At 38.3% G+C, this 25,682-nt stretch overlaps 1 protein-coding gene across 3 annotated transcripts in view; it reads left to right on the forward strand.

Annotated features, from left to right (window-relative positions):
• NBAS (NBAS subunit of NRZ tethering complex) overlaps positions 1-25,682 on the forward strand; it is a 345,656-nt gene that overhangs the window by 192,574 nt on the left and 127,400 nt on the right. For 2 of the 3 annotated variants that reach the window (XM_057497443.1, XM_057497442.1), the window contains exons 36-38: positions 3,450-3,614; positions 6,389-6,502; positions 6,818-6,941. In XM_057497443.1, coding sequence (XP_057353426.1) covers positions 3,450-3,614; positions 6,389-6,502; positions 6,818-6,941 — 403 coding nt within the window. The remainder of the gene's footprint in view (positions 1-3,449; positions 3,615-6,388; positions 6,503-6,817; positions 6,942-25,682) is intronic. The other variant, XM_036881629.2, reaches the window with a different exon arrangement.

Genomic DNA, 25,682 nt, shown 5'->3' on the forward strand with positions numbered 1-25,682 from the left:
CCCCGCTGCCATTCCTCAAATAGCAAAGAAATTAAGGAAAGCAAAGAATTTTAGTAATACTACCTTTAAAACAACAGTTGTTGTTTTTTGTGTTCTCTTTCAGTTTTTGCACCCAGTATACGTAGAAAGCCCTTGGTAAAGTCTTGCCACATAGCAAACATTCAAGATGTGGCAGCTATCATTATTTATCTTGAAGGGAGAATTGTTTTTCTCCCCTGTAGGGCTTTCTACCTTCCCCTCCCACCACCCCATGCCCCTTAAAATACACCGAGAAGGGAGGGTGCATAACTGCTGAAATTGAGAGAAAGAACTGAGAATGTAAGGCTTAGCCCCCTAGGTTCCCTCTTGGTTATGTCTGTCAATAGAAAAGGTGCATTCTGCTGTAGCCTTTGTTGGTGGAGACTAAGCACATGTAGGTTATTCATTTATTATGTTTGGCACCAAGTGTTTAAAATCCATCATGTTTTACTTTTATAGCACATCTCAGTTTGGAATAGCCACATTCCGGTGTACAACAGCCTGCATGACTGATGGCTACCATGTAAGACAGTAAAGGTTCAAGGCAGGTCTGAAAGTTTTTTCCACTCAATTTCCCACTGCTGTGCTGATAGGGTGATTTTTGTTCGATGTGTCTGCTCTGTAGACTCAACTCGGCCTGGGAGAAGTTATCTCAAGAGGTAGACTAGCAGGAAGATTATTATCCTAATTATGACTGGAGATTTAAGCCGTGTTTTCCACTCCAGAATAAGATGATACTGCTGATCTGATTCCTGCTTATAGTTTTTATTAATTTTAAAAAATCATTCACAGTTCAGTTGTAACAGAAAACATTCTATTATTAGCAGAAGGGGATTTTTTAAATGGGGAACTTAGAAAATTACTGAAAGGACTGGAAGAGCAGGCTTTAGGTGTGTTTCTAAGAGTATCTGCAATATTGCAGAACTTTTGTTCTTTTGTCACTGCTGCAAAAAGGCAACTAGGAGTATTAAAAGGTAGAGATGGGGAAGGTCAGAGGGGAGAGAGAAGGAAAGAAGGAGAGAGTTAAATTTATTGCTTGCCATTAGAAAATTGCAGAAATACCAGAAGGATGGCCTCTACTGTAGTTCTACCCCCCAGATCCTTTTCGTGCATTCATTTGATGAAAACTAGGATCTGTGTGGAAAGCCAGCTATCCGGAGTCTGGGAGGTGTAGTCTTTAACTTTACAACTTGTAGCAAGAGTTGAGACTGCCTGTCTGCAAGGGGGTCAGCGTGGAGTGTAGTGAGCCACCCTGTAGCATCTGCCACAGTCTGAAACTCAGGAGAGGTGCTGGCTTTTATTGGCACCTACATCCCAAACAGTTATTTTTAGCCTGGTTGCTCTTGTAAATATACAGGCAATTTAACATGATTTTTTTTTTTTTAGTTAAAATATCATTCACTTTTTTCTAAAAATTGTTACTTTCATAATTATGGTATGTATAATATTGTATTGAGCTAATGGTTTGTATTTTTTGCCAATGGCCCAAAATCCCACAGGAAGCACAATTTCTAAAACTTTTTTTATTTTTTAGATATGTTTGACATATACTACCTTGTGTAAATTTAAGCTGTGCAACGTGGCTTGCTGGATTGAGGCTGGGTTGCCTTAGTGGCATTAGCACCTCTATTGTGTCACGCAATTACCATTTCTTTTAGGGTTAAGACACATTTACTCACATTTTAAAAGCATAGTTTAAAAAATCTTGTGGGAAACCCTAAGCAAACTGAGTAAATTGTAAGCATTGGCTAATATAGTTTAAATACATTTCCCTATAGAAGCAAGAACACATTCACAATGGTTTTCTAGAAATTAAGTATCCTAACGTGTTTTTGTTTTCTATTGTTGCTATAACACACTACCACAAATTTGACAGTTTAAAAACAGTGCAGGTGAATCATTTTATAATTCCCAAAGGACAGAAATTGGGCAGACTTGGATGGGTCCCTGCTTATTCTCGCATGGCCAAAACCAAGTGCCTACAGGGCTGTGTTCTTCTCTGAAGGCTCTTGAGGGATAGTTTGTTTCCATGCTTATTCATATTGACAAAACTTAATCCCTTGTGGTTGTAGAACTGAGGTCCTCAGTGCCTTGCTAGGTTGTCACCTAAGGGCTTTTCTCAACTTCAGGATGTCACCCACGTTCCTTGGCTTGTGGCCCCTTCTTCCATCTTCAAAGACTGCAACAATGGGCTGGTCCCCTCATTCCTCAGATCTGTCCTACCCCTTCCCCCACGGCATCTTTCTAATTCTCTCTGACCCTAGCTGGGATATATTCTCTGCTTTAGGTTAGGTTAGTCCCACTCAGATAATTCAAGGTAATCTCACCTCCAGGTCTGCAATCACATCTGCAAAGCCCAATTGCCATGTAATGTAACATATCCACAAGTTCCAGGGGTTAGGACATGGATGTCTTTAATGGGTGCATAATTCTACCTACTACATATGGCAACTGTCAGGTTGGTCTAAAACAGTGCATTTATCCTAAGTATTTGTTATATGATGATGTCATTGTAATTGCTGAGTGATTACATGATTTATCATTTTTTTATTACTTAAATATTGTGTTTATGAATGTTGTGTTGTAGACCTAAATAGTCAAATTAAGCAATTCTTCTATTAGCAAGAAAGCTCTTGAAATTAAAAGACAAGGCCTTAGTGTTTCTTTCATTTAATTGGATAGATGGTTAGGAATAATCAGGCGACACTAAACCAAGGATCTTATTTTTGTAGAACAAGTATTTTTCTTTGACCAAAAGCAATTGTGGTTGCTGTCATTTCTGTTTAAAAGAATGTTGATGTATTGGCATGTTTCTCCACGTGGTGTTATCAAATTAGTAAACGTAGAGTTAGAATTTAGCTGATTGCCTAAAGATCGGCAAGGAGGTTTCCATGTTATAAACCTAAATGTTATTAATCCTCCACTTTTTTAGATGAAAAACAAAATACTTTTCAACATTTATGGGTGGATCATCTGGATCCTCTACCTTTGTCTAGGTCACAGTAGCACTGTTCAAATCAATAATTTATTTCTTAGTTTAAATAATAAATCTTTAAAAGTCTTGTCAAAGAAACAAACATGAGTTTCTCATTGGTAAGGTATTACACTGGTAAAAAATTAAGAACCCATTATTTACCTCATAAATGTTTCTGAAAGGGAGTATTTGACTAATGCAGAGTGATGTTTTCTCCATTACCAGATTTTCTTCTGTAAATGATTGGAGGAGATGCAATATGCCCATAGTACTTTGCTTTACATTTATCTGTTATCAGCCAAGATGGATTTTTAAATTTATTTGTCTTCAGGTCTGATCATTTCAAGTAGTCACATTTTTACTCTCTGTTCCTAGGACAATGCACATTTTAACTCTTGCCATTTTCTTTTTTAACATAGGGTTAAAATAACATAGGTTATTTTCTTTTAAAACATAGGAAGGAAGTGTTCCGGGCCGCAGCTCAGCTGACCTGTTCCGCTGGACCACCGCCACAACCATGAAAGTGCTGTCGAGCACCACGACCACCACCAGGGCTGTGCTGCAGGCTGCCAGGGACGGGCAGTGGTGGAAGACGTCTTTGACTTACCTTCGACCCCTGCAAGTAAGCAATGCCTCCCTCTCTGTAAAATCAATGAACAGTTACACCAGTTCATTGGCACTGCTTTTCAGTTGCTTTGACTTGTTAACAGCTTTTTCTTCTCTAGATTACTAAAATAATCTTTTAAGAAATCTAGGCCTCCCATCAGATAGGAAATTATTTATAGAATGTAGTATATTACCATGGAGTACTTGGAAAGAACACGGATAATAGATTTAGACAGTTTGGTTTCTGTGTCAGAACTGAAGTTTATATTATGGTTATATCAATGCTTTCGCTTTTGCTATATTTCTACAGGCCAGTAGTCAAGGAAAAGGGCTAGATGCCAGTGTGGGGGTTAAGTTTGTCCGGATTGCTTTAACAAAAATACTATAGACTTGGGTGGCTTAAACATTTAAACATTTATTTCTGACCATTCAGGAGGCTGGGAAGTCCAAGATAAAGGTGCCCTCAGATTCAGTGTGTCTGGGAGGGTCTGCTTTCTGGTTTATAGACAGCCATCTTGTTTTTCTCACGTGGCAGAGGAGGCCCTAAGGAAGCTAATCCTAATCATGTGGGCTCTGCCTCCACGTCTGCCTACCTACTGAAGGCCCCATATCATCCACTGGAGCTTAGGATTTCAACATATGAGTATTGGGATGGGGAGTGGGGGTTGGGGGTGGCACAAGTCTTCAATAGGGGCTCTGGGTAAAGAGAAAAATTTAATAGATTCTTTGAACCTGTAAGTAGAGGTCAGGACGAGCATTAGTGTAATTGAGCTTCCTTTCTGGGAAACTTTGATCCTCGTTCTCCTGGTAACTTCTCTGCATTGTCAAGCCATGGTTCTTCAGTCTGACACTGGAGAACAAAGAGGGGTGTGTTTATAAGATTACCACATACACTCACTGGGTGTCGCTCTCATTCATTAATTCATTCTGCAGATATTTACCATATTTTCTGTGTGTCAGATACTGTACTAGTCACTGAGAATAGAATGGCAAAGCACTTCAGTCTAATTCCTTCCCCTGTGGAACCTGTATTTCAGCGGGGGGAGAAAAGGAACTCAGCACATGAAATATTTATACGGTTACTCCAGGCAGGTGAAAATGAGCACTGTGAAGATGACTCAGTGTGAGGGGATGAGGAGTGATACTGGGGAAAGTAAGTTCTGATTTAGATGCGGAAGTTAGTTTCTCACAAGAGGAATCCCTTTGAACAGAAAACAAATCGAGACAAATAGAACAAGTGCAAAGCCCTTTGCAAGGGGAAGGGCTGGACGTCTTGGTAGAACACAAAGAAGGCTGATGTGGTGTGAGCAGAGTGAACAATGGGATAAGATCAGAGACGTGGTGAAGAGGCCAGGCATACAGAACTTTATCTAGATCATGATGAGGACCGTAGGTTTTATTCTGAGTAAAATGGAAAGCTACCAGAGGATGTAGGCAGTGCAGTTGGGTGGTCCAGCTTTACTTTTAGTCGGATCATTTAACTGCTGTGTAGAGGGCTGGAGTGAGTCAAGAGTAAAAGCGGAAAGAGTGAGCTCAACTCCAGCACTCTGGGTGGAAGGCTGGTGGTTCGCACTAGGACAGCCTCAAAGGAAGTGGGAGGTGGTTGGTTTGGAGATGCATTTTGTGGACCTGCTGATGTCTGGATGTGGAATGTGCAGCAGAGAGGAGAACTGAGGATGAGATAAGCAAATGAAGATAGTTGAGTCAATGAAGATACTGATGACTTGGATTCTACATGCTTGACTGGGGGGTAAGACTGTACCTCTCTTATCGTTGCACATGTCACTCTGGGTTATGATTGTGGTTACTTTTCTGATTTACCTGTTGAACTTGTTGAGGGTGTAGGTCTTAGATAAAGTGTTTAACCCTGTGACTAATATGTATATAGTTTTTGTTAAGAAGAGTTGTAATTTTATTGTCATTTGCAGCAGCAGCTTCATTGTTTCCCTAGCTTGTGCTCAGCATAAAGTAAGTGCTCAGTAAACTTTGAAGGAATGGATGAATATCATTTACTTGGTTCACGCTTTAAGGAGCTTTATAATCTATTTGAGGAAAGCAAACATAAAGATAATTACCCATCCTAGGGATACAAGTACTTGCTTCTGAGGAATTCTGATGATGAGTCATTAAGACATTCCTGTGAATTGTGGTTTTGGAGGAGGTGGGGGTAATGAAAGGGACACAATTCTATGTTCTTCATCTGGTAAGGTTTCAGCAGGCGAGGTCTGAGGTGGGCCTGGGAGGAGAGGTGGGATCTCACTAGGCAGTCAGCATGGACAGGACCTTCACAGTGGAAGGAAAGGCACAGAGGCCAGTAGGATGCATAAAGTAGATTGCTTTGGTTGGAGTGAAGAGGTGGCCTTTAGTGTTTTTTGACATTTAATAGCTTTACATGTTATTTTACAGTTTAGACTTGATACTATTAGGTCTTTGCATTGTTCAAAGCTTTGAAGGGTTTTGTGAGCAGGGGAGCAATATGTGCAAAATGATGTTTTAGGACGGTTACTCTGACTGCAGTATAATAGGGAACTCACCATGTGTATAACACCAGTTGCTTCAGTGTTTCTGAGTCATTGACGTCAGTGGGACCAGGAAGATCAAAAGCCGTTGCAGGTGAGGTGAGGTTGAAGTGCTGCTCATACAGCACTTATCCTCAGGTTTTCTGCTGGGTGTCTGTCACTTGGACACACTGTCTTTAGATGACGCAATGCACGTTGATGAGTTTCTCCTGAAACCCGTGCTCCCTCCTGCTCTCTTTTTTATCCTTGCTCTTTACTTTGTTCTATTTAGGGGCAAGAATTTGGTGGTGCTTATCGAACTGGAACCATAGCCAATGAGGATCTAGAAAAACAAGGCTGTCATCCTTTCTATGAATCCGTGCTCTCTGATCCCTTTGTCACAGAGGTGAGGAACAGCGGGCCTCCGAACATAGACTTAGCTGTCATGCTGTTGTGGGCATTTTAGGGTAAACAAAACAAATTTCCCTGAAAATGTACTTCTTTGGCTTCATTTTCACTCATGTTTATTGGTTTTATGTGATTTCTTTCATATTACAACATATTATGAGGTTAAAATCTGTTTAAAATTTTACATAAAACAATATGCTTTAGTAAATCAGAAGTTTACCACCATAAGATATAAACTCCTACAATTGTTTTTAAGAATATCTTCATAGAAAAAAAAGATAGCCTACTAACTGGTGCCGCTGCTTTTGTCTAGCCTAAAGTAATCTGTAACACCTGTCAGAATGTCCCAGCAGAGAGCTTTGCAGAAGTGTTGCTGAGAACTGGGAAACTGGCAGAGACTAAAACTGAAGGAGAAGAAGTATTTCCAACAACCGAAGGTATGAAGAGGGTTCTAGTTCCTTGACAGCGTGTATGTAACTTGTATTAGGAGAACAATAAGTGAATGTACGATGAACAAGAGGAAAAACAATAGTAAATTTCTCAGTAATTTTGAGAAGCTTAACGGATGCTATCATTCATTTATTCATTTATTCAAATCCTTTATTGAGAACCTTATGTTTTTCAGATAGTTACTTATACTGAGGATTTAAAAAGATAGATAGGATACAATTCTTACCTTTAGGTTGCAATTATGTAAAGCGATTCTTACAGTGAATGCTATAAAGTGCTCAAATACATACTTATTTCTGTTTTTATTTTTAATTCAGAACTCTTATATATTTACCTCATAGACTGTAGATGCATATTTAATCATAAGAATTTTCTGTATAGTGGCATATCTTTCCATGTAGAATTTTTTGTTTTTTATTTATTTTTTTATTAAGGTATCATTGACATATAATCTTATGAAGGTTTCACATGAGCAAAAATGTGGTTACTATGTTCATCCGTATTATCAAGTCCCCCCTCCACATCCCATTGCTGTCACTGTCCATCAGTGTAGTAAGATGCTATAGAGTCATTACTTGTCTTCTCTGTGCTATATTGCCCTCCCCATGACACCCCCCCTACATTATGTGTGCTAATCAAAATACCCCTTAATCCCCTTATCCCTCCTTCCACACCCACCCTCCCAACCCTCTTCTGTTTGTAACCCCTAGTTTCTTCTTGGAGTCTGTGAGTCTGCTGCTGTTCTGTTCCTTCAGTTTTGCTTTGTTGTTATACTCCACAAATGATGGAAATCATTTGGTACTTTTCTTTCTCTGTCTGGCTTATTTCACTAAGCATAATACTCTCTAGCTCCATCCATGTTCTGGTGAATAGTAGGATCTGTTTTCTTCTTATGACTGAACAATATGCCATTGTGTATATGTACATCATCTTTATCCATTTATTTATTGATGGACACTTAGGTGGCTTCCATATCTTGGCTATTGTAAATAGCACCATGATAAATATAGGGGTCCATCTGTCTTTTTGAGTCTGTGATGTTGTTTTCTTTGGCTAAATTCCCAGGAGTGGAATTCCTGGGTCAAATGGTATTTTTATGTTTAGTTTTTTGAGAAACCTCCATATTGCTTTCCACAATGGCTGAACTAATTTACATTCCCACCAGCAGTGTAGAAGGGTTCCCCTTTCTCTGCCTCCTCTCTAGCATTTGTTGTGCCTTATCTTTTGGATGCTGGCCATCCAGCTGGTGTGAGGTGATACCTCATTGTGATTTTAATTTGCATTTCCTTGATAATTAGTGATGTGGAGCATCTTTTCACGTGCCTGTTGGCCATCTGGATTTCTTCTTCAGAGAAGTGTCTTTTTAGATCCTGCTCCTATTTTGTAATCAAGTTACTTGCTTTTTGGGTGTAGAAGCATGTGAAGTCTGTATATATTTTGGATGTTAACCCCTTATCTGATGTCATTTATGAATATATTCTCCCATACTGTAGGATACCTTTTTGTTTTACTGATTGGTGTCCTTTGCTGTAAAGAAGCTTTTCAGTTTGACGTAGTCCAATTTGTTCATTTTTGCTTTTGTTTCACTTGCCTGAGGAGAAGCATTCAGGAAAAAGTTGCTCATGTTTATATTCAAGAGATTTTTGATATGTTTTCTTCTAAGAGTTTTATGGTTTCATGACTTACATTCAGGTCTTTGATCCATTTTGAGTTTACTTTTGTGTATGGCATTAGATGTAATCCAGTTTTATTCTGTTACGTGTATCTGTCCAGTTTTGCCAACATTAGCTGTTGAAGAGAATGTCATTTCTTCATTGTATATCCATGGCTACTTTATCATATATTAATTGGCCATATATTTGTGGCATTATAGCTGGGCTGTCTATTCTATTCCAGTGATCTACGGGTCTGTTCTTAGGCCAGTATCAAATTGCCTTGAATACTGTGGCTTTGTAGTAGAGCTTGAAGTTGGGGAACATAATCCCCCAGCTTTATTCTTCCTTCTCAGGATTTCTTTGGCTATTCAGAGTCTTTTCTGCTTCCATATGAATTTTAGAACTACTTGTTCTAGTTTGTTGAAGAATGCTACTGATATTTTGACAGGGATTGCATTGAACGTGTAGATTGAGTTAGGCAGGATGGCCATTTTGACAATATTAATTCTTCCTATTCATGAGCATGAGATGTATTTCCATTTATTCGTGTCTTCAGTTTCTCTCGTGAGTGTCTTGTAGTTATTATCTGGGTATAGGTCTTGCACCTCCTTGGTTAGGTTTATTCCTAGGTTTTTTATTCTTTCTGATGCAATTATGAATGGAATTGTCTTCCTGATTTCTCTTTATGCTAGTTCATTGTTAGTATATAGGAATGCAGCAGATTTCTGTGTATTAATTTTGTACTCTACAAGTTTCCTGAATTCAGTTATTCTCGTAGTTTTAGAGTGGATTCTTTAGGGTTTTTTATGTATAATATCATATCATCTGCAAACAATGGCAGTTTAACTTCTTCCTTACCAATTTGGATGCCTTTTATTTCTTTGTGCTGTCTATTTGCCATATCCAGGAACTCCAGTACTATGCTGAATAAAAGTGGTACGAGGGGGCATCCTTGTCTTGTTCCCAGTCTTAGAGGAAAAGCTTTTAGCTTTTTGCTGTTAAGTATAATGTTGGCTGTGGGTTTTTCATATGTATTCTTTATTATTTTGAGGTGCTTGCACTGTATACCCATATTGTTGAGTATTTTTATCATGAATGGATGTTGAATTTTTTCCAGTGCTTTTTTTAGCATCTATTGAGATGATCATGTGATTTTTGTCCTTCTTTTTGTTGATGTGGTGTATGATGTTGATGGATTTTCAAATACTGTACCATCTTTGCATCCCTGGAATAAATCCCACTTAATCATGATGGATGATCTTTTTGATGTATTTTTAAAATTCGGTTTGCTAATATTTTGTTGAATATTTTTGCCTCTGTGTTTATCAGGGATATTGCTCTCTAATTTTCTTTTTTGTGGTGTGTTTGTCTGGTTTTTGTGTTAGAGTGATGCTGGCTTCATAGAATGAATTTGTAAGTATTCCCTCCTCTTTTAGTTTTTGGAAAACTTTAAGGAGGATAGGTACTAGTTCTTCTCTAAATTGTTGATAAAATTTAGCCGTAAAACCATCTGGGACAGGCATTTTGTTCTTAGGTAGTTTTTTGCTTTCCAATTCAGTTTCATTGCTGGTAATTGGTCTGTTCATGTTTTCTGTTTCTTCCTGGGTCAGTTTTAGAAGGTTGTATTTTTCTAGAAAGTTGCCCATTTCTTCTAGGTTACCCAATTTGTTAGCATATAATTTTTTTCATAGTATTTTAAAATAATTCTTTGTATTTCTGTGGTGTCCATAGTGATTTTTCCTTTTTCATTTCTGATTCTGTTTATGTGTGTAGACTTTTTTTTTCTTGGTAAGTCTTGTCAGAGGTTTATCTATTTTGTTTGTTTCTTCGAAGAACCAGCTCCTGATTTAGTGATTCTTTCTATTGTTTTATTCTTCTCGACTATATTTATTTATGCTCTAATCTTTATTATGTCCCTCCTTCTACTGACTTTGGGCCTCATTTGTTCTTCTTTTTCTAGTTTCATTAATTGTGAGTTTAGACTGTTCCTATGGGATTGTTCTTTTTTCCTAAGGTTGGCTTGTATTGCAATATACTTCCCTCTTAGCATGGTCTTTGCTGCATCCTACATATTTTGCAGTGTTGAGTTATTGTTGTCGTTTGTCTCCATATATTGCTTGATCTCTGTTTTTATTTGGTCATTGATCCATTGATTGCTTAGGAGCATGTTGTTAAGCCTCCATATGTTTGTGGGCTTTTTCATTTTCTTTGTATAATTAATTTCTAGTTTCATACCTTTGTGGTCTGAGAAGCTGGTTGGTACAGTTTCAATTCTTCTGAATTTACTGAGGCTCTTTTTGTGGCTCAATATGTAATCTCTTCTGGAAAATGTTCCATGTGCACTTGAGAAGAATGTGTATCCTGCTGCTTTTAGGTGGCGTGTTCTGCAAATGTCTGTTAGGTCCTCTGTTCTAATGTGTTGTTCAGTGATAGTATCCTTACCTATTTTCTGCCTGGTTGACCTATCCTTTGGAGTGAGTGGTGTGTTGCAGTCTCCTAAAATAAATACTTTGTATTCTATTTCCCCCTTTAATTCTGCTGGTATTTGTTTCACATATTTGGGTGCTCCTATGTTGGGTGCATAGATATTTATAATGGTTATATCTTCTTGTTGGACTGACCTCTTTATCATTATGTAATGTCCTTCTTTGTCTCTTGTTAATGTTATTTATTTTGAAGTCTATTTTGACTCATACAAGTACTGCAACTCCTGCTTTTTTCCTGTTAGTTGCATGATATATCTTTTCCATTCCTGCACTTTTAGTCTATGTATGTTTATTGGTTTGAAGTGAGTCTCTTGTAGGCAGCATATTGATGGGTCTAATTTTTTTTTTTTTTAAATAATTATTTTTTATTGAAGGGTAGTTGACGCACAGTATTACATTACATTAGTTTCAAGTGTACAACACAGTGGTAGAACATTTATATACATAATTCTAGGTTCCAGCTATCACCCTACCAAGCTGTTACAATATCTTGACTATATTCCTTATGCTATACATTACATCCCGGTTACTTATTTATTTTACCATTGGAAGTCTGTCCTTTTTTTTTTTTTTTTTTTTTTTTTTTTTGTGAGGGCATCTCTCATATTTATTGATCAAACGGTTGTTAACAACAATAAAATTCTGTATAGGGGAGTCAATGCTCAATGCACAATCATTAATCCACCCCAAGCCTAATTTTCGTCAGTCTCCAATCTTCTGAGGCATAACAAACAAGTTCTTACATGTAGAACAAATTCTTACATAATGAATAAGTTACATAGTGAACAGTACAAGGGCAGTCATCACAGAAACTTTCGGTTTTGCTCATGCATTATGAACTCTAAACAGTCAGTTCAAATATGAATACTCATTTGGTTTTTATACTTGATTTATATGTGGATACCACATTTCTCTCTTTATTATTATTATTTTTAATAAAATGCTGAAGTGGTAGGTAGATACAAGATAAAGGTAGAAAACATAGTTTAGTGTTGTAAGAGAGCACATGTAGATGATCAGGTGTGTGCCTGTAGACTATGTGTTAATCCAAGCTAGACCAGGGTAATAAAACATCCACGTATGCAGAAGATTTCTCTCAGAACGGGGGGGTGAGGTTCTAAGCCTCACCTCTGTTGATCCCCAATTTCTCACCTGATGGCCCCCCTGCGACTGTGCCTGTCTTAGGTTGTTCCTCCCTTGAGGAATCTTACCCGTCTCTGGCTAACCAGTCATCTTCCGGAGCCATACAGGGAAATGTAAAGTTGGTAAGTGAGAGAGAAGCCTTATTTTTTGAAAAGGTTAGCTTTTTACTTCTTTGCATATTTATGCCCTGTGGCTTCTATGCCCAGCATTTGTCTTGAGGTATCTTTACCACTTGGAAGAATTATGATACTCGGTAAATTTGATATGAGGCACGAATTCTATTTAAGGGTTGTAATTAGGAAGGAAGAAGAAAAGCTATAGAAGTAGCAGGCGGCAGAAAACATGGGAAGATTGATTATTTCTTTGACATATCTTCTTGTAGAGTAACTTCAGCATGTATAGGTTTTAAGCTACTACTTAAATTGTGCACACACATTAACATAATAGGAGTATAGTTACATAACCAAAGCATATCTGTAATTACCAGCCATCTCCAGTGAAACCAAGAAAACCAGTTAGGCACCTTAGGCATTTGTGAAACCTTATCTATGATATGGTGGATATTGTCCAACTGAACTTGAACAGTCTGAGAGAAATCAGACAAATTAAAACAACCCATTCCTGGGGAATGTTCACATCCCTTATGTTCTTTTAACAGTAAATAGTCTGTAGTTGTAAGATTTTGGAGTGCTACAATTTGCACTTCTCCTAATTCTTGGTTGAGTTCCAACAGTATAGATCCAGTCAAATTTGTTGTTTTACTGTATGCACAGGCCAGCTTAGATATCTCCTTCCTCATTCCCATGGCAAGTCCAGGAACTGGTGGGATGAGTGCATCTACAGCTGTAGCAGTGCGTGGATCTTTGTTGGGGTTATTTTGATGATCATCTTCTGTCATGAGTCTTCCCGAGAGTGCTGATGTTGGAAGTTCTCTTTCATATCGTATCTTAGTTCATTTTCGGGGTAGCCCAATTAGGCTTTGATCTTCTGTGATGGGTCTAATTTTTTTATCCATTCTGTAACTCTGTGTCTTTTGATTGGTGCATTCAGTTCATTTATGTTTAGGGTGGTTATCGATAGATATGTATTTACTGCCATTGCAGCCTTTAGATTTGTGGTTATCAAAGATTCAGGGGCAGTTTTTTTACCTTATAACAGTCTGACTTAACTCACTTATTATGTTGTTTCAAACTCAATCTAAAGGTTCTTTTTTTTTCTCCCTTTTTTCCTTCCTCCTCCACTCTTTACATATTATGTGTCATATTCTGTACTCTTTGTGTATCCCTTGACTTTGTTGGTAGTTGATTTAATTTTGTATTTGCTTAGTAATGTTCTACTTCCTTTACTGTGATTTTATTTTCTCTGGTGACAGCTATTTACCCTTAGGAGCACTTCCATCTATAACAGTCCTTCCAAAATACACTGTAGAGATGATTTGTGGGAGGTAAATTCCCTCAATTTTTGCTTATCTGGAAATTGTTTAATCCCTGCTTCAAATTTAAATGATAGTCTTGCCAGATAGAATATTCTTGGTTTGAGGCCTTTCTGTTTCATTGCTTTGAATATATCATGCCACTTTCTTCTGTCCTGTAAAGTTTTTGCTGAGAAGTCTGATGATAGATGGGTTTTCCTTTGTATCTGATTTTTTTCTCTGTCTCTGACTGCTTATAATACTCTGTCCCTGTCCATGATCTTTGCCTTTTTAACTATTATATCTTGGTGTTGTCTTCCTTAGGTCCCTTGTTTGGGGAGATCCTGCACTTCCATGAGCTGAGTGACTATTTCCTTCCCCATATTTGGGAAGTTTTCAGCAATTATTTCCTCAAAGACTCTTTCTATCACTTTTTCTCTCTCTCCTTCTGAGACTTCTATAATGTAAATGTTGTTTTGTTTGGATAGGTCGCAAAGTTGTCTTATTATTGTTTCATTCCTAGAGATCCTTTTTTTTTTTTTTTTTTTTGTAGATAATTATTTTTTATTGAAGGGTAGTTGACACACAGTATTACATTACATTAGTTTCAGGTGTACAACATAGTGATTCAACATTTATATACATGACAATTCTAGGTTCCAGCTATCACCATACCAAGCTGTTCCAATATCTTGACTATATTCATTACATCCCGGTTACTTATTATTTTACCATTCGAAGTGTGTACTTTTTTTTTGTTTGTGAGGGCATCTCTCATATTTATTGATCAAACGGTTGTTAACAACAATAAAATTCTGTATAGGGGGGTCAATGCTCAATGCACAATCATTAATCCACCCCAAGCCTAATTTTCGTCAGTCTCCAATCTTCTGAGGCATAACAAACAAGTTCTTACATGGAGAACAAGTTCTTACATGTTGAACAGTACAAGGGCAGCCATCACAGAAACCTTCGGTTTTGCTCATGCATTATGAACTATAAACAGTCAGTTCAAATATGAATACTCATTTGGTTTTTATACTTGATTTATATGTGGATACCACATTTCTCTCTTTATTATTATTATTTTTAATAAAATGCTGAAGTGGTAGGTAGATACAAGATAAAGGTAGAAAACATAGTTTAGTGTTGTAAGAGAGCAAATGTAGATGATCAGGTGTGTGCCTGTAGACTATGTGTTAATCCAAGCTAGACAAGGGCAATAAAACATCCACGGATGCAGAAGATTTCTCTCAGAACGGGGGGGTGAGGTTCTAAGCCTCACCTCTTTTGATCCCCAATTTCTCACCTGATGACCCCCCTGCGACTGTGTCTGTCTTAGGTTGTTCCTCCCTTGAGGAATCTTACCCATCTCTGGCTAACCAGTCATCTTCCGGAGCCATACAGGGAAATGTAAAGTTGGTAAGTGAGAGAGAAGCCTTATTTTTTGAAATGGTTAGCTTTTTATTTCTTTGCATATTTATGCCCTGTAGCTTCTATGCCCAGCATTTGTCTTGAGGTATCTTTACCACTTGGAAGAATTATGATACTCGGTAAATTTGATATGAGGCACGAATTCTATTTAAGGGTTGTAATTAGGAAGGAAGAAGAAAAGCTATAGAAGTAGCAGGCGGCAGAAAACATGGGAAGATTGATTATTTCTTTGACATATCTTCTTGTAGAGTAACTTCAGCATGTATAGGTTTTAAGCTACTACTTAAATTGCGTACACACATTAACATAATAGGAGTATAGTTACATAACCAAAGCATATCTGTAATTACCAGCCATCTCCAGTGAAACCAAGAAAACCAGTTAGGCACCTTAGGCATTTGTGAAACCTTATCTATGATATGGTGGATATTGTCCAACTGAACTTGAACAGTCTGAGAGAAATCAGACAAATTAAAACAACCCATTCCTGGGGACTGTTCACATCCCTTATGTTCTTTTAACAGTAAATAGTCTGTAGTTGTAAGATTTTGGAGTGCTACAATTTGCACTTCTCCTAATTCTTAGTTGAGTTCCAACAGTATAGATCCAGTCAAATTTGTTGTTTTACTGTATGCACAGGCCAGCTTAGATATCTCCTTCCTCATTCCCATGGCAAGTCCAGGAACTGGTGGGATGAGTGCATCTACAGCTGTAGCAGTGCGTGGATCTTTGTTGGGGTTTTTTGATGATCATCTTCTGGCATGAGTCTTCCAGAGAGTGCTGAGGGTGGAAGTTCTTTTTCATATCGTATCTTAGTTCATTTTCGGGGTAGCCCAATTAGGCTTTGATCCTCTGTATAAACACAAAAAGACCCTTTGCCTACAGTTTTATATGCCCTTTATACTCTTGTGTAGAACTCATTGGAGGTCACCACACAGGAACTGCCCTTTTTTTTTTTTTTGGTATCACTAATCTACACTTACATGACGAATATTATGTTTACTAGACTCTCCCCTATACCAGGTCCCCCCTATAAACCCCTTTACAGTCACTGTCCATCAGCATAGCAAAATGTTGTAGAATCACTACTTGCCTTCTCTGTGTTGTACAGCCCTCCCCTTTCTCCCACCCCCTGATGTATGCTAATCTTAATACCCCTCTTCTCCCCCACCCCTTTTACCTCCCTACCCACCCATCCTCCCCCATCCCTTTCCCTTTGGTACCTGTTAGTCCATTCTTGAGTTCTGTGATTCTGCTGCTGTTTTGTTCCTTCAGTTTTTCCTTTGTTCTTATATTCCACAGATAAGTGAAATCATTTGGTATTTCTCTTTCTCCGCTTGGCTTGTTTCACTGAGCATAATACCCTCCAGCTCCATCCATGTTGCTGCAAATGGTTGGATTTGCCCTTTTCTTATGGCTGAGTAGTATTCCATTGTGTATATGTACCACATCTTCTTTATCCATTCATCTATAGATGGACATTTAGGTTGCTTGCAATTCTTGGCTATTGTAAATAGTGCTGCGATAAACATAGGGGTGCACTGATCTTTCTCATACTTGATTGCTGCATTCTTAGGGTAAATTCCTAGGAGTGCAATTCCTGGGTCAAATGGTATGTCTGTTTTGAGCATTTTGATGTACCTCCATACTGCTTTCCACAATGGTTGAACTAACTTAACATTCCCACCAGCAGTGTAGGAGGGTTCCCCTTTCTCCACAGCCTCGCCAACATTTGTTGTTGTTTGTCTTTTGGATGACAGCCATTCTTACTGGTGTGAGGTGATACCTCATTGTAGTTTTAATTTGCATTTCTCTGATAATTAGCGATGTGGAGCATCTTTTCATGTGTCTGTTGGCCATCTGTATTTCTTTTTTGGAGAACTGTCTGTTTAGTTCCTCTGCCCATTTTTTAATTGGGTTATTTGTTTTTTGTTTGTTGAGGCGTGAGAGCTCCTTATATATTCTGGACGTCAAGCCTTTATCGGATGTGTCATTTTCAAATATATTCTCCCATACTGTAGGGTTCCTTTTTGTTCTATTAATGGTGTCTTTTGCTGTACAGAAGCTTTTCAGCTTAATATAGTCCCACTTGTTCATTTTTGCTGTTGTTTTCCTTGCCCGGGGAGATATATCTTCAAGAAGAGGTCACTCATGTTTATGTCTAAGAGGTTTTTGCCTATGTTTTCTTCCAAGAGTTTAATGGTTTCATGACTTACATTCAGGTCTTTGATCCATTTTGAATTTACTTTTGTATATGGGGGTTAGACAATGGTCCAGTTTCATTCTCCTACATGTAGCTGTCCAGTTTTGCCAGCACCATCTGTTGAAGAGACTGTCATTTCGCCATTGTATGTCCATGGCTCCTTTATCAAATATTAATTGACCATATATGTCTGGGTTAATGTCTGGATTGTCTGGTCTGTTCCATTGGTCTGTGGCTCTGCTCTTGTGCCAGTACCAAATTGTCTTGATTACTATGGCTTTATAGTAGAGTTTGAAGGTGGGGAGTGAGATCCCCTCTACTTTATTCTTCTTTCTCAGGATTGCTTTGGCTATTCGGGGTGTTTGGTGTTTCCATATGAATTTTTGAATTATTTGTTCCAGTTCATTGAAGAATGTTGCTGGTAATTTGATAGGGTTTGCATCAAATCTGTATATTGCTTTGGGCAGGATGGCCATTTTGACAATATTAATTCTTCCTAGCCACGAGCTTGAGATGAGTTTCCATCTGTTAGTGTCCCCTTTAATTTCTCTTAAGAGTGACTTGTAGTTTTCAGCATATAAGTCTTTCACTTCTTTGGTTAGGTTTGTTCCTAGGTATTTTATTTTTTTTGATACAATTGTGAATGGAGTTGTTTTCCTGATTTCTCTTTCTGTTGGTTCATTGTTAGTGTTTAGGAAAGCCACAGATTTCTTTGTGTTCATTTTGTATCCTGCAACTTTGCTGTATTCTGATATCAGTTCTATTAGTTTTGAGGTAGAGTCTTTAGGGTTTTTTATGTACAGTATCATGTCATCTGCAAATAGTGACAGTTTAACTTCTTCTTTACCAATCTGGATTCCTTGTATTTCTTTGTTTTGTCTGATTGCCGTGGCTAGGACCTCCAGTACTATGTTAAATAACAGTGGAGAGAGTGGGCATCCCTGTCTAGTTCCCGATCTCAGAGGAAATGCTTTCAGCTTCTTGCTGTTCAATATAATCTTGGCTGTGGGTTTATCATAGATGGCCTTTATTATGTTGAGGTACTTGCCCTCTATTCCCATTTTGCTGAGAGTTTTTATCATGAATGGTTGTTGAACTTTGTCAAATGCTTTTTCAGCATCTATGGAGATGATCATGTGGTTTTTGTCTTTCTTTTTGTTGATGTGGTGGATGATATTGATGGACTTTCGAATGTTGTGCCATCCTTGCATCCCTGGGATGAATCCCACTTGGTCATGGTGTATGATCCTTTTGATGTATTTTTGAATTCGGTTTGCTAATATTTTGTTGCGTATTTTTGCATCTACGTTCATCAGGGATATTGGTGTGTAGTTTTCTTTTTAGGTGGGGTCTTTGCCTGGTTTTGGTATTAGGGTGATGTTAGCTTCATAGAATGAGTTTGGGAGTATCCCCTCCTCCTCTATTTTTTGGAAAACTTTAAGGAGAATGGGTATTATGTCTTCCCTGTATGTCTGATAAAATTCCGAGGTAAATCCATCTGGCCCGGGGGTTTTGTTCTTTGGTAGTTTTTTGATTACCACTTCAATTTCATTGCTGGTAATTGGTCTGTTTAGATTTTCTGTTTCTTTCTGGGTCATTCTTGGAAGGTTGTATTTTTCTAGGAAGTTGTCCATTTCTCCTAGGTTTCCCAGCTTGTTAGCATATAGGTTTTCATAGTATTCTCTAATAATTCTTTGCATTTCCGTGGGGTCCGTCGTGATTTTTCCTTTCTCGTTTCTGATACTGTTGATTTGTGTTGACTCTCTTTTCCTCTTAATAAGTCTGGCTAGAGGCTTATCTATTTTGTTTATTTTCTCTAAGAACCAGCTCTTGGTTTCATTGATTTTTGCTATTGTTTTATTCTTCTCAATTTTATTTATTTCTTCTCTGATCTTTATTATGTCCCTCCTTCTGCTGACCTTAGGCCTCATTTGTTCTTCTTTTTCCAATTTCGATAATTGTGACATTAGACCATTCATTTGGGATTGTTCTTCCTTTTTTAAATATGCTTGGATTGTTGTATACTTTCCTCTTAAGACTGCTTTTGCTGTGTCCCACAGAAGTTGGGGCTTAGTGTTGTTGTTGTCATTTGTTTCCATATATTGCTGGAGTAGAGATCCTTTTTCTTCTCTGTGCCTCAGCTTCTTTTTATACCTGTTATCTAATTTCTGTTCCAGTGACCTTCTCCTCTACCTCTTCTAAACTGCTTTTAAATCCCTCCACTGATGTTTCATTTCAGATACTGTTTTCCAAGGTTTCTATTTCTTGAAGTCATCCCTGAAATCTTGAATATTTTTCTGTAGCTCCGTCAGCATGTTTATGATTTTTATTTTGAAATCTTTATCAAGAAGAACGGTGATTTCAGTTTCATCGAGCCCTTTTTGTGTTTTTTGTAGTGTTTTGGTTTGAACAGGATTCTTTTGTCGCTTCATACTTGTAATGAATTATATGGAATAATAACTTTGTGTAGGCAGCACCCTCTAGTACCCAGAAGGTCTCCTCTCTTGAGCTGCCCAGCCCCTGGAGCCATGGCAAGGGTTGTAGGCACACGGTGCCAGTACCTGCCTTAAAGGAAAGAGCTTTTTCTTTCTTCCTGCCTGCAGTTCCCACCTTCACTGCCAGGCCCATTGTGCTGAACGTGCAGGGAGCAGGCTCTGCATTACACCTCTGTAGTTGCTGTAGGCGGGGCTGCCCTCTGGCTGGCCTGGTGTAATGGCAGGTGCTGCAGTTTTGTGAACAGGTACCGGTGGGTAGGAAGGAGCGCCCCACTGCATACCTCAGTGTACCTTTGGCACTGCATTGCTAGCCAGAGGCATGGAGCGCCTGAAGCTCCTGAAAGTTCCCAATCAGCTGACCTGAGTGCCAGGAAGGTTATGTCCACCTATCCTCCTTTGCAGCAAGCTCTGTGTAATACTCATCCCTTTAGCAGCCCTGTCAGTGTTGGGAACTCTTACAAAGCACCTGCCTTTCTTTTTTCCTAGAGCGGCCAATTTTGGGTACTTGTTCTCCACAAGCAGCTGGAATCTCAGTTTCTCCATGTATCCTGCCTGTCTTTGCTTTACAACCCCTCTAATCTCCAGAGCACCATGTAATGTGGGCTTGTGCTCCTGGAGCAGATCTCCAGGGGTGGGTGCTTAGCTGTCCTAGGCTTTCACTCCCTCCTGTGAGCTGGGGCTGGGGAGGATTTGGGTTCTGCCAGATCATGGCTTTGCTACTTTACCCTTTTCTGTAAGGTCTTCTATTTTCCCCAGATGTAAGCCATCTGTTGCAGTCTTCTTTCTGGTTGCTTTTCCAGGATTAGTTGTATTTGCTTTATTTTCATGTTAAATGTGGCTTTTGGAGGAGGTTTCTGCCTCACTTCTCATGCTGCCATCTTTTTCCTAGCCTCTTCCATGTAGAATTTTTTTTAAAAGAATTGAATGTACGTAAATTTACCAAAGACAACCTTGCCATCTGTACTTTTTTTCTCCTTAGCCTCTTTACTTTTCAAGGTTCCAGTGTAGTTTACTTGAGTATTTTCTTTGAATTCTCTTTCTCTGCTCTGCCTTCCTTAGCAAATACCGCATGATTTAAACGTTGCTGGAATTCCAGCTAAATTTTAGAAATTCTATACATCATTAAGGAGGGGAAGAGGTTGCAGGGAGGGGAAAAAACTTTTTATTTGCTTTCCTATCCATACTATCCACTTACGTTTTACTGCTTATTTCTAACTGCCAGTAGCGCTAGGCAGTGCTGTCTTGTGTATTGTAAATAGTGCTGTGATAAACATAGGGGTGCGTCTGCCTTTTTCAAACTGGGCTGCTGTATACTTAGGATAAATTCTAGAAGTGGAATTCCCGGGTCAAATGGTAAGTCTATTTTGACCTTTTTGAGGAACCTCCATACTGCTTTCCATAATGGTTGAACTAATTTACATTCCCACCAGCAGTGTAGGAGGGCTCCCCTTTCTCTGCAACCTTGCCAACATTTGTTGTTGTTTGTCTTTTGGATGGTGGCCATCCTAACTGGTGTGAGGTGATATCTCATTGTGGTTTTAATTTGCATTTCTCTGATGACTAGCGATGTGGAGCATCTTCTCATGTGTCTGTTGGCCATCTGAATTTCTTCTTTGGAGAACTGTCTGTTCAGTTCCTCTGCCCATTTTTTAATTGGATTATTTGCTTTCTGTTTGTTGAGGTGCATGAGCTCTTTATTTTGGATGTCAACCCTTTATCAGATCTGTCATTTATGAATATGTTCTCCCATACTGTAGGGTACCTTTTTGTTGTATTGATGGTGTCCTTTGCTGTACAGAAGCTTTTCAGCTTAATATAGTCCCACTTGTTCATTTTTGCTTTTGTTTCCCTTGCCTGGGGTGATAGGTTCATGAAGAAGTTGCTCATGTTTATGTCCAAGAGATTTTTGCCTATGTTTTTTTTCTAAGACTTTTATAGTTTCATGACGTACATTCAGGTCTTTGATCCATTTCGAATTTACTTTTGTGTATGGGGTTAGACAGTGGTCCAGTTTCATTCTCTTAAATGTAGCTGTCCAGTTTTGCCAGCACCATCTGTTGAAGAGACTGTCATTTCTCCATTGTATGTCCATGGCTCCTTTATCATATATTAATTGACCATATAGGTTTGGATTAATGTCTGGAGTGTCTATTCTGTTCCATTGGTCTGTGGCTCTGCTCTTGTGCCAGTACCAAATTGTCTTGATTACCATGGCTTTGTAGTAGAGCTTGAAGTTGGGGAGTGAGATCCCCCCCGCCCACTTTATTCTTCCTTCTCAGGATTGCTTTGGCTCTTCGGGGTGTTTGGTGTTTCCATATGAATTTTTGAATTATTTGTTCCAGTTCATTGAAGAATGTTGTTGGTAATTTGATAGGGATTGCATCAAATCTGTATATTGCTTTGGGCAGGATGGCCATTTTGACGATATTAATTCTTCCTAGCCAAGAGCATGGAATGAGTTTCCATTTGTTAGTGACCTCTTCAATTTCTCTTAAGAGTGTCTTATAGTTTTCAGGTTATAGGTGTTTCACTTCCTTGGTTAGGTTTATTCCTAGGTATTTTATTCTTTTTAATGCAATTGTGAATGGGATGGTTTTCCTGATTTCTCTTTCTATTAGTTCATTGTTAGTGTATAGGAAAGCCACAGATTTCTGTGTGTTAAATTTGTATCCTGCAACTTTGCTGAATTCCGATATTAGTTCTAGTAGTTTCGGAGTGGAGTCTTTAGGGTTTTTATGTACAATATCATGTCATCTGCAAACAGTGACAGTTTAACTTCTTTAAGAATTTGGATTCCTTGCATTTCTTTGTTTTGCCTAATTGCCATGGCTAGGACCTCCAGTACTATGTTGTATAACAGTGGGGATAGTGGGCATCCCTGTCTTGTTCCCGATCTCAGAGGAAAAGCTTTCAGCTTCTCGCTGTTCAGTATGTTGTTGGCTGTGGGTTTATCATATATGGCCTTCATTATGTTGAGGTACTTGCCCTCTATACCCATTTTGTTGAGAGGTTTTATCATGAATGGATGTTGAATTTTGTCAAATGCTTTTTCAGCATCTATGGAGATGATCATGTGGTTTTTTTCTTTCTTTTTGTTTATGTGGTGGATGATGCTGATGGATTTTCAAATGTTGTACCATCCTTGCATCCCTGGGATGAATCCCACTTGGTCAAGGTGTATGATCCTTTTGATGTATTTTTGAATTTGGTTTGCTAATATTTTGAGTATTTTTGCATCTACGTTCATCAGGGATATTGGTCTGTGGTTTTCTTTTTTGGTGGGGTCTTTGCCTTGTTTTGGTATTAGGGTGATGTTGGCTTCATAGAATGAGTTTGGGAGTATTCCCTCCTCTTCTATTTTTTGGAAATCTTTAAGAAGAATAGGTATTATGTCTTCTCTGTATGTCTGATAAAATTCCGAGGCAAATCCATCTGGCCTGGGGGTTTTGTTCTTGGGTAGTTTTTTGGTTACTGATTCACTTTTGTTGCTGGTAATTGGTCTGTTTAGATTTTTTGTTTCTGGGTCAGTCTTGGAAGGTTGTATTTTTCTAGGAATTGTACATTACTTCTAGGTTTTCCAGCTTGTTAGCATATAGGTTTTCATAGTATTCTCTAATAATTCTTTGTATTTCTGTGGGATCCGTTTTGATTTATCCTTTCTCATTTCTGATTCTGTTGATGTGTGTTGATTCTATTTTTCTCTTAATAAGTCTGGCTAGAGGCTTATCTATTTTGTTTATTTTTTCAAATAACCAGCTCTTGGTTTCATTAATTTTTTTTCTATTGTTTTATTCTTCTCAATTTTATTTTTTTCTTCTCTGATCTTTATTATGTCCCTCCTTCTGCTGACTTTAGGCCTCATCTGTTCTTCTTTTTCCAATTTCGATAATTGTGACATTAGACCATTCATTTGGGATTGCTCTTCCTTTTTTAAACATGCTTGGATTGCTATATACTTTCCTCTTAAGACTGCTTTCGCTGTGTCCCACAGAAGTTGAGTCTTTGTGTTGTTGTCATTTGTTTCCATATATTGCTTGATCTTTATTTTAATTTGGTTGTTGATCCATTGATTTTTTAGGAGCATTGTTAAGCCTCCATGTGTGTGGGCCTTTTTGCTTTCTTTGTACAATTTATTTCTAGTTTTATACCTTTGTGGTCTGAAAAGTTGGTTGGTGGAATTTCAATCTTGGAATTTACTGAGGCTCTTTTTGTGGCCTGGTATGTGGTCTATTCTGGAGAATGTTCCATGTGCACTTGAGAACAATGTGTATCCTGTTGCTTTTGGATGTAGAGCTCTATAGATGTCTGTTAGGTCCATCTGTTCTAGTGTGTTGTTCAGTGCCTCTGTGTCCTTACTTATTTTCTGTCTGGTGGATCTATCCTTTGAGGTGAGTGGTGTGTTAGTCTCCCAAAATGAATGCATTGCATTCTATTTCCTCCTTTAGTTTTGTTAGTATTTGTTTCACATATGCTGGTAGTCCTGTATTGGGTGCATATATATTTATAATGGTTATATCCTCTTGTTGGACTGACCCCTTTATCATTATGTAATGTCCTTCTTTATCTCTTGTGACTTCCTTTGTTTTGAAGTCTATTTTGTCTGATACTAGTACTGCAACACCTGCTTTTTTCTCCCTATTGTTTACATGAAATATCTTTTTCTGTCCCTTGACTTTTAGTCTGTGCATGTCTTTGGGTTTGAGGTGAGTCTCTTGTAAGCAGCATATAGATGGGTCTTGCTTTTTTATCCAGTCTATTAGTGTAGCTTTTAATTGGTGCATTCAACCCATTAACATTTAGGGTGACTATTGAAAGATATGTACTTATTGCCCTTGCGGGCTTTAGATTCGTGGTTACCAAAGGTTCAAGGTTAGCTTCTTTAGTATCTTACTGTCTAACTTAACTCACTTATTGAGCTATTATAAACACTGTCTGATAGTTCCTTATTTCTCTCCCTTCTTATTCCTCTTCCACCATTCTTAATATGTTGGGTGTTTTATTCTGTGTTCTTCTGTGTTTCCTTTAACTGCTTTTGTGGGTAGTTGATTTTATTTTTTGCCTTTAGTTAGTATTTGGTTGGTCTGCTTTCTTTGCTGTGATTTTGTTTTCTCTGGTGACATCTGTTTAGCCTTAGGAGTGCTCCCAGCTAGAGCAGTCCCTCTAAAATACCCTGTAGAGGTGGTTTGTGGGAGGCAAATTCCCTCAACTTTTGCTTGTCTGGGAATTGTTTGTTGCCTTCTTCATATTTAAATGATAATCGTGCTGGATACAGTATCCTTGTTTCAAGGCCCTTCTGTTTCATTGCATTAAATATATCATGACATTCTCTTCTGGCCTGTATGGCTTCTGTTGAGAAGTCTGATGTTAGCCTGATGGGTTTTCCTTTGTAGGTGACCTTTTTCCTCTCTCTAGCTGCCTTTAATACTCTGTCCTGTCCTTGATCTTTGCCATTTTAATTATTATGTGTCTTGGTGTTGTCCTCCTTGGGTCTCTTCTGTTGGGAGTTCTGTGTACTTCCATGGTCTGAGCGACTATTTTCTCCCCCATTTGGGGAAGTTTTCAGCAATTATTTCTTCAAATACACTTTCTGTCCCTTTTTCTCTCTCTTCTTCTTCTGGTTCCCCTATAATGCAGATACTGTTCCTTTTGGATTGGTCACACAGTTCTCTTAATATTGTTTCATTCCTGGAGATCCTTTTATCTCTCTCTGCGTCAGTTTCTATGTGTTCTATTCTCTGGTTTCTATTCCATCAATGGCCTCTTGCATCTCATTCATTCTGCTTTTAAATCCTTCCAGAGATTGTTTTATTTCTGTATTCTCCCTCCCTACTTTGTCTGTTAGCTATTGTATTTTTCTCTGCAGCTCTATCAGCATGGTTATGACCTTTATTTTGAATTCTT

The sequence above is a fragment of the Manis pentadactyla genome, chromosome 2, assembly GCF_030020395.1.
Source record: "Manis pentadactyla isolate mManPen7 chromosome 2, mManPen7.hap1, whole genome shotgun sequence".
Classification (NCBI taxonomy): Eukaryota; Metazoa; Chordata; class Mammalia; order Pholidota; family Manidae; genus Manis; species Manis pentadactyla.